The sequence below is a fragment of the Ochotona curzoniae genome, unplaced genomic scaffold (genome assembly GCF_017591425.1).
Source record: "Ochotona curzoniae isolate NIBS_2020 unplaced genomic scaffold, NIBS_Ocur_1.0 contig_4064, whole genome shotgun sequence".
Classification (NCBI taxonomy): Eukaryota; Metazoa; Chordata; class Mammalia; order Lagomorpha; family Ochotonidae; genus Ochotona; species Ochotona curzoniae.
In genome coordinates, this window is record NW_024466107.1 from 34,465 (window position 1) to 46,704 (window position 12,240).

General features: G+C 45.2%; 1 protein-coding gene across 1 annotated transcript in view; it reads right to left on the minus strand.

Annotated features, from left to right (window-relative positions):
• LOC121158964 (structural maintenance of chromosomes protein 5-like) overlaps positions 1–12,240 on the minus strand; it is a 68,550-nt gene that overhangs the window by 19,110 nt on the left and 37,200 nt on the right. The window contains 3 exon segments of the mRNA XM_040983950.1: positions 187–319; positions 815–909; positions 3,244–3,357. Coding sequence (XP_040839884.1) covers positions 187–319; positions 815–909; positions 3,244–3,357 — 342 coding nt within the window.

Sequence of the window (12,240 nt, forward strand, 5' to 3'; positions counted from 1 at the left end):
AGTACCCATTCTTATCTCTATATCCCTCCTATCGTCAAATATTAGCCAAGACTCACTATTGGTGTCTTATTAAAAATAGCAGGATAATATACTTTTAAAAATTCCTGGCCACTTCAGGCTGAACTTTAAGTAAGATAAGGCGTTTCAATAAAACAGACTCGTGTCAGTGAGCCAGTGCCTTCCTACCCGCTCGATCTGTTCTCTCGTCCTTTCGGTTCCCACGGGGACTTCATGGATGTGATACTGGTAGCAAAGGTAGCTCATGACCAGGTCTGGTGCATTGAACAGCTCTCGTAGGTAAGAGATAAACCCGTATTGCCTGAAAAAGTGAGACTCAGTTTGACTTCAGTTCTCGAGAAATCAGAAAAAAAGCCAAGACTGAAAAGTGGCCACAGCTTTTTAAATATTTAAATACATTTCATATTATCCACCTTCTAAATAGTAAATTGCTTTTTTTAACTTCTTCTGTTGCTTGTATATTTTGAATTCCTACTTAGACATGGAGCTAAGATAACAATTTTTAGTTGGTCCTTTAGAAATTACTTAGCTTTAGAAAGCAATGATTTATCACTTCATTTTCCCATTAGCTTACCAACTATTTTTCTGCTATGTAGTAAACGGTTCAATATAGTTTTGCTCGACACCTCCATCATACACGGACACTAACTACACACCAGGAGGGCGCGTCTACACGGACACTCATGCTCTTGGGTACAAAGTTTTCTTTTTTTAAAAGCACTACACCTTATAATAAACATATGTGAGAAAGAATTTATTCAGACATATTTAAAAGACCAAATGATTTAATACTCACTTGAGTTTGTTGAGCGGTCTCGAGGGCAGCCTGGCTGTGTGTGAGCTCCTGGGAGCAATGACAGCATTCACTATTAGCTTTTTATTGTCATGGACCTGAGGAATGAGAAAGGCACACACTGGGACACACGCCCTCCAGAGGCAGGAGGTCTGGGCAGCAGCTGTGATCCCCCAGTGAGACCTGTAGCCCCCTGGGAGTGCATGGTTCAAGTCCTGGCTCTGATCCAGTTCTCTGCTAACGTATACCCTGGCAGGCAGCGCGTGCTGATTCACGTGTCTGAATCACTGTCCCCCTTGGGGGCAAGCTGGACTGAACCCCTGGGTCCTGGCTTTGGTCGCTGCAGTCCCAGCTACTGTGGGCACTTGAGAAACGAACCAGCAGTTGGGAGATTAAAGTTTGTCTATATCTCTCAGGCTTTCAAATAAAGAAAGAAACAGAGGAAGAAAGGAAGACGATTTCCAAAGTTACTATATTCCTACTGCTATTCATGGGACAATCAGAAATTGGACCATTGGATATTTGATGGTAATGTTAAGAAACTTACTGTGATACGATACTGTAACTACATTTTTTTTTAAAGTTCATTGCTTTCAGAGGTATATACTAAGATACTTTCAGATCAAACAGAATGAGACTTACTTCAAAATGATACAGAACAGAAATGGCCCAAATATTGGCAGCTCATCTTGCACTGAGCTAAACTTTTTACAAATTCCAGACCTTAAGAAAAGTTCTAATTTTATTTACGTGAAAGGTAACAAGATGAAGGAGACACCCAGAGAAAACACACAGTTCACCTGCTGGTTTTACTCCCCAGGAACAGTCACATCTGAGTCAAATTCAACCTGACCTCACACACGGGTGGCAGGGACCCACGTCCATGAGCCAGTGTCTGCAGACTCCCAGGGTAAAATTTAGTCAAGAAGTTGGAAATGGGAGCCAAGCTGGGACTTGAACCCAAACATTTTGACAAGGAATCCAGGAGGCATCTGAAGTGCTGGGCCAACAGCCAAGCCTGGACAAATCTTTAAAGACATCATCTGAAGTCATCAGAGATGCCAGAAACATACGCTGATGGTGGAGAGAGGCGCCATCTGCGAGAGAACGACGCGAGCTGAGTTTATGCGCCACATCAGGAAAAGGGCAAAGAGCAGAATGACAGACTCAGGACTGTTTATGAAGGCCTACACTGCCGTAATAATACGGGGGAACCCGCCAAGGGGAGGGAAGTTGGGGAGGAAGAAAGGAAATCCCAGAGCCTATGGAACTGTATCATTAAATGAAACAAATTAAAAAATAAGGAAGCAAACAAAAAAGAGGTTATATGTTTGAGAATTTCAGCGAGAAGGAACAAAAGAGAATTAAAGAGAAATATCCAGTATGAGAAACAATGCCGAGAGATCCAAGAGACTCAGAAAAGATTAAATAGGGAAAAAAAAATGTACTGGAAAAGTTAGACACATTGAAAACTTTTCTCCTGTTTGCCAAATTTGACAATACGAAAGGAAAGGGGCCAGTGATACGGCCAAGTAGGACCACCTTCACCTGCAGCACTGGTACCCCAGGTGAGCAACAGTTTTGAGTTCCAGCTGCCCCACTTCCAACCCAGCTCCCTGCCAATGCTGTGAGCAAGCAGTGAAAAATGGCCCAAGACTTTGGGAGACCTGGAAGAAGCTCCTGGCTCCAGACTTGCCCAGTTCTGGCTGCTGCAGCCATTGGGGACAGAACTGCTGAGAGAAGATCTGTTTCTTCTTTGCAGATCTTTCATTCTTTCCTTCCTTTTCTTCTGGTTACTCTGCATCTCAAATCATTTTTTGTAAAAGCCAAAAGTTCAAAGCCCATTTAAAAATACCTAACTATACTATGTAACAGCACTGCTCTGAATCCACCAGCCTCTGACGTGGCCACCAGCCCCTGGGGTCACAGAATTGGAACTTCTGGCCTCAGGTGTCAGGCAGCACACAGACCGCCCTGACGGCTACAGCAGCCTTCAGCTACCAGCAGTATCTGCCACACAGATACAAGACTCTCATTCTTTGAAAGGAAGTTCCACTTACATTACTGTGAAATAACATCAAATAGACTGCCCCTTTAAAAAAAACTGAGCTCAATTTAATAACTTCCAAAGAGATGTGCAAAACCAAAGGCACATCACTGCAGTGTTTCCTTCTCTTAAAGCAACGGGCCAGAACTATTTTCCATACTAATTTCAAATGATTATTTTCACATGTTACAGATGCTAATGGGCTAGTTTGCTTTTACAGAATAAGTCCATACCCACATCATGGCAAAGAGGAAAGAACAGAGCAGAACTGACTGATGTGCACACAGAGGTCCAGCAGTGATGCACCACCTCTGCTGGCTCTGCTCAAGGTAGATTCGAGTACTGAGAAGTGCCAGGTGAACAAGTGTCAGGTTGGTGAACTTGCCTCTTTGAGGAAAACTTCCATATCTTCTCGACTCTCAAATACAAAGGTTCTCAAGTCATTTGATGAAATATGATTCTCAATATACTTGGCATTTTTATTATCTTTCATATTGATCTACAAAAATAAAAAAGATAAGTTACCTGCACGAAACAAAATCAATCAACCATGCTCCCCTGTAAGTCAGACGTAATTAATTAGATTGGCGCATAATGAAAGGGAAAGCAAAAAAAAAAAAAAAAGCCAACTTGGTGTACCTAAGGGTCCCTGGAGAATACACCACCCGAAGGCGCGCCCGCACACGTGACCAGGTGCTGCGGCTGGACCAGCATGTGAGGCATGGGACTCTGATACCTTCTAAGACATAACTTGAGCTCCTTTCTGCTCAGCTCACTCAACACCAAAAGCATTCCAAACGATGACACAAGAGTACAAGCACTTTTCATTTTTGCCAAATTTTAAACATTTTTTTTTCTTAATCTCCAAGATAACTTCAGGTTTTACAAAATGTTTTCTTCTTTTTACTTAAAAGCCAGAGTGAGATCCATGCATAGAGCGGGAGAGGGTGAGAGAGGCAGAAACAGACTCACTTCTCAAACCAACGAGCAGGGCAGGACTGGGCAGGACAGCAGCTCTACCCAGGAGGCTTGCCAGCTCCACTGGGACTGAGGCCTGCGCACCTTGGAGCCATCACCTGTCAATGTCTGCATATGAGGAGCAACGCTACTAAACGTGTCACCAGCTCAGGAGACACCGTCTCAGAGAGAGTACTACCAACGATTTGGTGCGGACCGGTAGCCATACGCTGAAAAGCAAAGAATGAGAAAGCCCCACCAACAGAGGCACACAAAATTGCTAACTGTGGAATTTTGAACAGTTATTTATTTCTATTAGAAAGTCATAGACAGAAAGTTCTTCCACCCACTGTTTCACTCCCCAAGTGGCAGCAGCAGACAGAGCTGAGCGAACCCGAAGCCAGGAGCCAGGAGTTAGAACCTCTTCCGGATCTCCCACAGGGGTGCAGGGTCCCAAGGCTTTGGGCCATCCTCGACTGCTTTCCCAGGCCACAAGCAGGGAGCTGGATGGGAAGTGGAGCAGCCAGGATTAGAACCGGCGCCCATATGAAATTGCAGTGTGCCCAAGGCAAGGATTTACCTACTAAACTATCACACCGGGGCCAAAGTGCAATAGTTAAAGAGAGAAGTTTCTGGGGTCAAAATCACATCCTTTCCAATCCTGTATGTGCTATTGACCAGGCAGTACTGCAATCCCAGAAAGCTTCAGATTATTCCATCTGTGAGATGGACACAGGAAACTCATACACATTACAGGACTAAATGTGGATGCGTTGAGACAAAACAATAAGAAACAGTAATAATAAAATTTTAAAACTGCACATAAGTGTTAACCAATATTAAGGAAAAAAATTTAAACCCAAAATGCACCATGATTTAAATATAAACATTGAATATGCAGTGTTTAATCAATTTTATTTTAGTACATTACTCTACTGAAAGGAACAATGCAAATGCAACAGAATGGGAGTGGGTATTTACTATCATCAAATGGGTAAGAGTGACCCCAAAAGTAACCCCCACGTGACTGTCAGAAGTCACCCAGAGGCAGAAAGAGCGAGAGCAAGCCCTGGCCTAGTGGTCTCTTGCACAAGCACCCACGCTGGCTAGGCCGGGCCACACTGAAGCCTGCAGCTCAGATCTGATGGTGTGGAGGGATCCAGCATTCTCCAGGATCTGCTCTGGCAGGGGGCTGCGGCCCAGACCTCCCCCTAGACTCTCTCACCGTGACATCTGACACAGGCTGCCGAAGCAGCTTCTTACATGCTTCCTTCTCAGCTATGGGACCTGGCTGTCGTCCTTTAAGCTGTGCCAGTGCATTCATCAGAGACGCTCTGACGTGCCAGCATACCCAAGGCCCTGTCTTCTGTAAATGGTCTACCCAGTCAATTGATGGTAGACAGTCCTCAAGAAGTCACCTGAGCAGGTGTCACTTGGGCCACTGGCCAGATGCAGTTCCCACTGGACTGACTCACATTTTGTCCCAAAGCACCCACTGTCTGGTCTGCCACCCTGAAGGGCGATTCAGCTATGTTGTTGGTTATGTGGCTTCCACTTTCCAATGCCACCTCTCCTAAGTGAACAAAGTATAAGCCCAAGTTCCAACTGACAAACTAGCAAGGCACAGACAAATGCATCTAGTAGATCACTCAAGATCATCTGGTGGCTGATATTTCACAATTTTTAAAATGAAAATGTTGTACACATCTGATTCTGCAATGTCTTATGTTTCATAATGTCATACATGACTTTATATCAGTGGAGACCTGTAACAACATTTACTGGTTGCATGACATTCTATTATAAGCATACAGAATAACTTATTCAACTAATCAATATCTTTGTAAATGATCTTTTGCCCTATCATTCTATTTTTATAAACACCATGAGGAGTCTACATGTAAATATATCTGCATATCCTTCCAATTCTAGAGTAGAACTGGTAGAAATAACTCATGGAGACAGATAGCTAACTGACAAATTATACAGTAACATTCTAACTGGGCATATTACCAACTGCCCATGGAAACAGCAGCATCTCAAGCAGGCAGTGAGATCAGGAGTTACAAGGGTAGGGAAGGAAGGGAGATAGGGATTACAGAGGTGGGGGAGGAAGGGAGATGGGGGTTACGGGGTGGAGGAGAAAGGAAGGGAGATGGGGGTTACAGGGGTGGGGAGGAAGGGTAGGGGAGAAAGGAAGGGAGATGGGGGTTATAGGGTAGGGGAGGAAGTGGTAGGGGAGAAAGGAAGGGAGATGGGTTACGGGGTGGGAGGAAGGAAGGAGATGGGGGTTACAGGGTAGGGGAGGAAATGGTAGGGTGAGGAGGAAGGAAGGGAGATGGGGGTTACAGGGTAGGGGAGGAAGTGGTAGGGGAGGAAGTGGTAGGGAAGGAAGGAAACGGATGGAACAATCAAGGAGCAGCCCATTGAATAGCAGAGTACCTCTCTTCATCTCCAAGATTCAAGTGTAGTTTAAAATGTATACATGTCAGCTACCAATACGACCCCGATGGCAGGCCACTGCCAAGAGATCCAACCAATGACAATCAACAACATGAAGCTTTGAATTATTATCTTCTGGTTGTCATTGTGGAAAATATCTCTTCACAATTACCTTTGTATGCCTTATACTGATTACAATATTTTTACAAGATATCTTCTTCTAATCCTTATCAGATCAATCATAAACAATGTCCACATATAAAAGAGAAACTTTCTTTTTAATCTAGCAAGAATATTCTAACTGTGCACACTGAGTAACACAATATACAATGGATAACAATTTTACTGATACGATTTAACATAATAAAACTTAGTAGAATTAGTTTTCATAAAGTATACAATAAATGTATTATAGAAAATGCAGCTTTTCATAAATCCTTCATGAATTGTTTTCAAAAGAAAAAAAATCATGCTGCAAAAATAATTCTTAAATCATTTCAGGGTAAGTTTTATCTAATATCAGTTTCAAAAGAACGTGGTTTTCCACTTTTTCGTCTCTTTATTTGGACAAACTTGCTTTTCATCTTACTAAAACATGGTTACACCCATCAGCTGCCTCCCCGAGTACAGTTATTCTCTCACGACTCTATCATCATGGTTACACCCATCAGCTGCCTCCCCGAGTACAGTTATTCTATTCTCATGACTCTATCGTCGAAAGCTAACAAATGTTTAATGATGTTAATAAATCATTGATTTCATTTTACAAATCCTCATTATTTTCTGATGGGCAGAAGGCTGTCTTTCTATTCTACACACATCTCTTTTCAACATTTATTCGTGGCAGCTTCCTTCAGTCAGGTTCTGTCCGAATGCCTCCCACAGCACCGAGCGTGACTGGCTCACTGTCGTGCCCACGTTTCTTATGGTCCGGCGATAAGAGGCAGACGCGAGTGAAGTCTTCTGCCGTAATCTTTATTGCGCGCACCAAGATGAGGAGGGAAAGGCTCAGATCCTGGCAGGCTGTCTGCTCTTATGTGCTGACTGGCCCCGCCTCCGCCGATGATAGGTCGGCGTCATGATTACGCAGGGTCCTGGGCGACTGGATTCGTCAGTCCCAGTGTTCATGCGCCGTCCACGCCTCAGCTCACTGGGCATGTGCTAGGCCCCTGCGCAGTACCACGAAAGCTACGTCACCAGGAACCAAGGTGTGGCTTTTCCGGCCGGCGCCATTTTGGGTACGGCATGTAGCCAGTACATGCAGATGCGGCTGGCAACATCTCCCCCTTTCTTATACAATAGAAAAAATAAGCTGGTATGGGCCTGTCTTAGGTTGTAGACTCAAGGCGCACGATCCGTCATAGGGAGGCTGCGTAGCTTGATGTAGTCCCTGTCTTAGACCGATAATTGTCTGGGTCTATCTTACCCGTCATGGGCTACAACCGCGGTGGTTGTATAGAGCAATGTCTCGACAAGGCAGTTATAAGAGTGACTACCCTCTCGCGTGCAATGGACAAGTCCTGCGAGGTGCAAGGGCTAGTCGGGCACATCATGCTCGAACTCAGTGCAATGTCATAATGGCCTGAGGTGCAGGAGCCATGATGTCCATGCTCTTAACTAAGCCTGTTGAAGCATGCTCAACCATACCATGGGGGAGTCACCATTCTGCATGGCTAGTAGGGCTTGATGTATTGCCACACGATTTTACTCAGTGCGGCGTCTCAGACGACACAGGAAAAAAGGCATAGGGCACAGCCTGCACACAAGAGCAGAATCAGCACAACCATTCCCACCCATTCCTTAATATGGGAAGTGATGTTCCAAATCCAAGTGGCCAGGGTTTCAGTAACAACAGGATCCACCCGTGTAGAATTAATCTGGACAATGGCAATTCACAAGTCAGACTGTAGAATATCAAATTCTCTCGTCCAGTTTCTTAAAAGGTGAGAAGAAAGCTGGCAGGAAAGATTAGCAGCCGTTGCCTCGTGTAAGCGTTCCAGCGGTTGCAGAAACGTCAGAAGGCGGTGATGGACAGGAACGAGTCAATCGAGCTGGAACCCAAACCGGAACTGGGGCGTCCTGTGGAAACACACAAATGGCTCCTTGAGCCTGCCTAATAACTGGGTCTGGGCCCTTCCATTTGGACTCCAGAACATCCTTCCACTTGACCCAAGATTGCTCTTGCGCCGTGTTAAAGGAATGACGATCTGCAGCACTGAGGCCTTGCTCATCCAGCTGTAAAAAATTGATGGTGAAAAGAGCCAGGGCTAGAGTGGCCCGAGGGCTCTGACTGGCGAGACCAAGCGATTCCCAGGTGGTTTTTTGTTTTTGTAATAATTCTTTAATAGAGCGATGAGCACGTTCGATTATCCCCTGACCTTGTGGATTATAAGGAATGCCAGTCACTAATTTGACGCCCATCTTCATGCAAAAATCACGAAATTTGGTTGAAGTATAGGCGGGACCATTATCAGTCTTAATACACTCAGGTTTACCCCATGCGGCCCATGCTTCTAAGCAATGCTGGATTACATGGATGGCCTTCTCCCCGGTTAGAACTGATGCAAAGAGCACACCAGAAAAGGAGTCCACGGATACATGAACAAATTGGTTCTTCCCAAAGGATGGGACGTGTGTCACATCCATCTGCCACAATTGATTAGGTCTCAATCCCCTAGGATTGACCCCCTCATGTGAAGCAGGTCTAAATTCGCAGCAGGCAGGGCAATCAAGAACTATTTGGCGTGCTTCCTTTCTAGTGATCCCAAATCGGAGTCTGAGGGTCTGGGCTGAAACATGAAATTGTGAATGAAACTGGCGGGCTTTCTCCCCTGAGGATGGTGGAGACACCATCATAATCATGATTTGGGTTCTGGTGGCGGCATCGGCAAGAGCATTCCCTCGAGCTAATGGCCCTGGTAAACCTGAATGAGCTCGGATATGGGTTATATAAAAGGGGTGGCTTCTACGCCAGATGGCCTGTTGAATTTGTTTAAAGAGATCCGCCACTGGGCCGGACCCTGAAATAGAGCCAGCGGCCTCCAAAACATTCACTGCATTAACTACATATTGAGAATCAGAAACAATATTCAAAGGTTCTAGAAAGGTTTGTAAGGCAAAAAGCACCATATGGCATTCTACCCTCTGAGGAGAGACCGTCGCAAAGGTCTTTTTTATCACAGTATCTCCGGCAACTAAGGCTCCGGCTCCTGTCGAGGAACCGTCAGTAAAAATTGTAAGAGCACCAGGGAGAGGACAGGCACTGGTTCTTATCGGAAAAACCACAGGATGTCGCTGTAAAAATTGTAGTAATGGATGCCTTGGAAAATGATTATCAAAAATTCCCTGATAGACAAACATTAAGATGGACCACTCATTGCTACACCCACTCAGCACTTGTAATTGCTGGACAGTATAGGGGACTATTATGCGGTCTGGATGACACCCAAAATGAATTAAGGCTAATTTTAATCCTTTAAACACTATTGATGCGACTGCAGATGGATACCACTGAATAGACTTAATCTGAGAAACCTGAGAATGAATCCAAAGTAACGGGCCCTGTTGCCATAATACAGCAGTGGGGAAAACTTCTGTAGGCAATACACATAGCTCAAAAGGCTGATTTTGATCTAGGCGTACTAATTGAGCCTTTTCAATAGCTTCCTGGACTTTTATTATGACCTGTTGTGCCTCATGGGTGAGGGTTCGCCTGGAAGCGAGATCAGAATCGCCTTCAAGCAGAGCAAACAAAGGCCGTAACTCTTGAGAAGAGATCTTAAGGAAGGGTCGCAACCAATTAATATCCCCCACTAATTTCTGAAAATCATTCAAAGTTCGCAAATGAGAAATCTTGAGGCTTATCTTTTGAGGCTTAATACATGTTTCTGTAATTAAAGACCCTAAGAAGGCTTTCACCTGCTGCATTTGAACCTTCTCGGATGAAATTATAAGGCCATAATCCTGTAAAGCCCGCTTCAGATCAACGTAAATCTGTAACAACTGATCTTGCTCTTGAGCACAAATTAAAATATCGTCCATATAATGGACGACACGGGCCACTGGAAAACGATCTCGCAGTGGTTGTAACACTTGGGCAACATAAAGTTGACACATGGTAGGACTGTTAGCCATCCCCTGGGGCAAAACTTTCCATTGATATCGCTTATCCGGTTCTTCATGATTAATGGAGGGAATAGTAAAAGCAAACCTCTCCCTATCCTTCAATGCTAATGGTATAGAAAAAAAGCAATCCTTTAAGTCAATCACTAATAACGGCCATTGCTTAGGGAGGGATGACAAAACTGGAAGGCCACGTTGAACGGGACCAAAGTACTGCATCTGTGCATTTACAGCTCTTAAATCATGTAGGAGGCGCCACTTTCCTGATTTCTTTCTGATAACAAAGATAGGAGTATTCCAAGGAGAAACAGAGGGCTCCAGATGTCCCAAATGTAGCTGTTCCTGAACTAATTGTTGAGCAGCTTGGCATTTTTCAAGAGAAAGCGGCCATTGGGGAACCCAAACTGGCTCCGCTGTTTTCCAAGGTATGGGCAGCTGCGTGCCAAAGGCCACTACTAAAAACCCAGACCTTTACGGCCTGGATTTCCTCGAGGTTCAATTGGCTGGACAATACCTTGACTCTGTTTACCTAAACCCTTTCCTTGAATATAGCCCATTTTATCCATCAACTTTTGAGAGACTTCAGAATAACCGGAGGCATTGGAGACTAGTCGTATCCCCATCTGTTGAAGAATATCTCTTCCCCAAAGGCAAACCGGTAGGTTCAGGACATAGGGTGTGACTGTCCCGCAATTGCCTTCCTTATCCTTCCACTGTAGGGCTCTGGCACTTTGGGATGGAGCTTGTTCAAACCCCAGACCGCGTAGGCTGTGAGAAGTTTGAATCAAAGGCCAATCACGCGGCCAATACTTGGAGGTTATGATGCTCTTATCAGCTCCCGTGTCTAAAAGTCCCATAAACGGTCTATTCTCTATTTGCAACTCAAGCATGGGTCTATCGATCATATCCATCATTAAATTTATATAAGGAACCTCTACTTGGGTCTGGACAGTCTTATCTGCACTAATTAAAGCTGGTAAAAATATGAGTTGGGCTATAGGATCACCTGGCGCGACAGCAAAAGCACCTCGTGCGACTGAGCACAGCACTGAAAAGGAGCTAGCTTCCGGATGTAAAATTCCAGGTGTTACAATAAAACCTTGAGAGCTCAAGGCTGCTCGGCCTATCACAAGCCCGACCGCACCAGGTGGTACCGTGTCTGTTAAGATGACCGGTACCGGCGTAATGCCGTCCTCTGGTTTTAAGAGGACTCCGGTGGCGGCACAGAGGTCCAGACTTGCAGGGTGTCGCTCCTGGCAGGGTTCCCTCATGCATGACGGAAGAGTGCCCGATCGGTCAAGGGGACCTGGGCCTTCGATCCCCATCTCCCGTTTTTTGACTCCTGGCTTAAGGGGTGTTTTGGCTCCTGACTCGAGAGAGGGCGTCCTTTTATATCCTTCACTGACTTGCATTCATTGGCCCAATGTCTACCTTTGCGGCACCGTGGGCATATCCCAGGAGGCTTATTGCTAGGCCCTGCACGGCATTCCCTTTTCATATGTCCTGGTTTGCCACACTGAAAGCACACGGGTGATGTTCTCTCCCTATGATTAGACCTCAAAATGGCGGCTGCTAGTCCATGAGCTGTTAAAGGGCCTCCTGTATCCCTACAAACCTTTAGCCAATCTGAAATTCCCTTGGACTTACGATCCTTGAGTAGGGCTCTACATTCTGCATTACACTGCTCCCAAATTATCTGCTCTACCATTCTAGTGTTCTGATCTCCCTCTCCAAAGGTCCTTTCCACGGCCTGCATTACGCGTGCCACAAAATCAGCAAAGGGCTCATCTGGCTCCTGCTTAACCTGTGTAATGCCCAGTTTCTCTTGCCCTTTAAGTGAAAGGGCCTTCCAAGCCTTTAT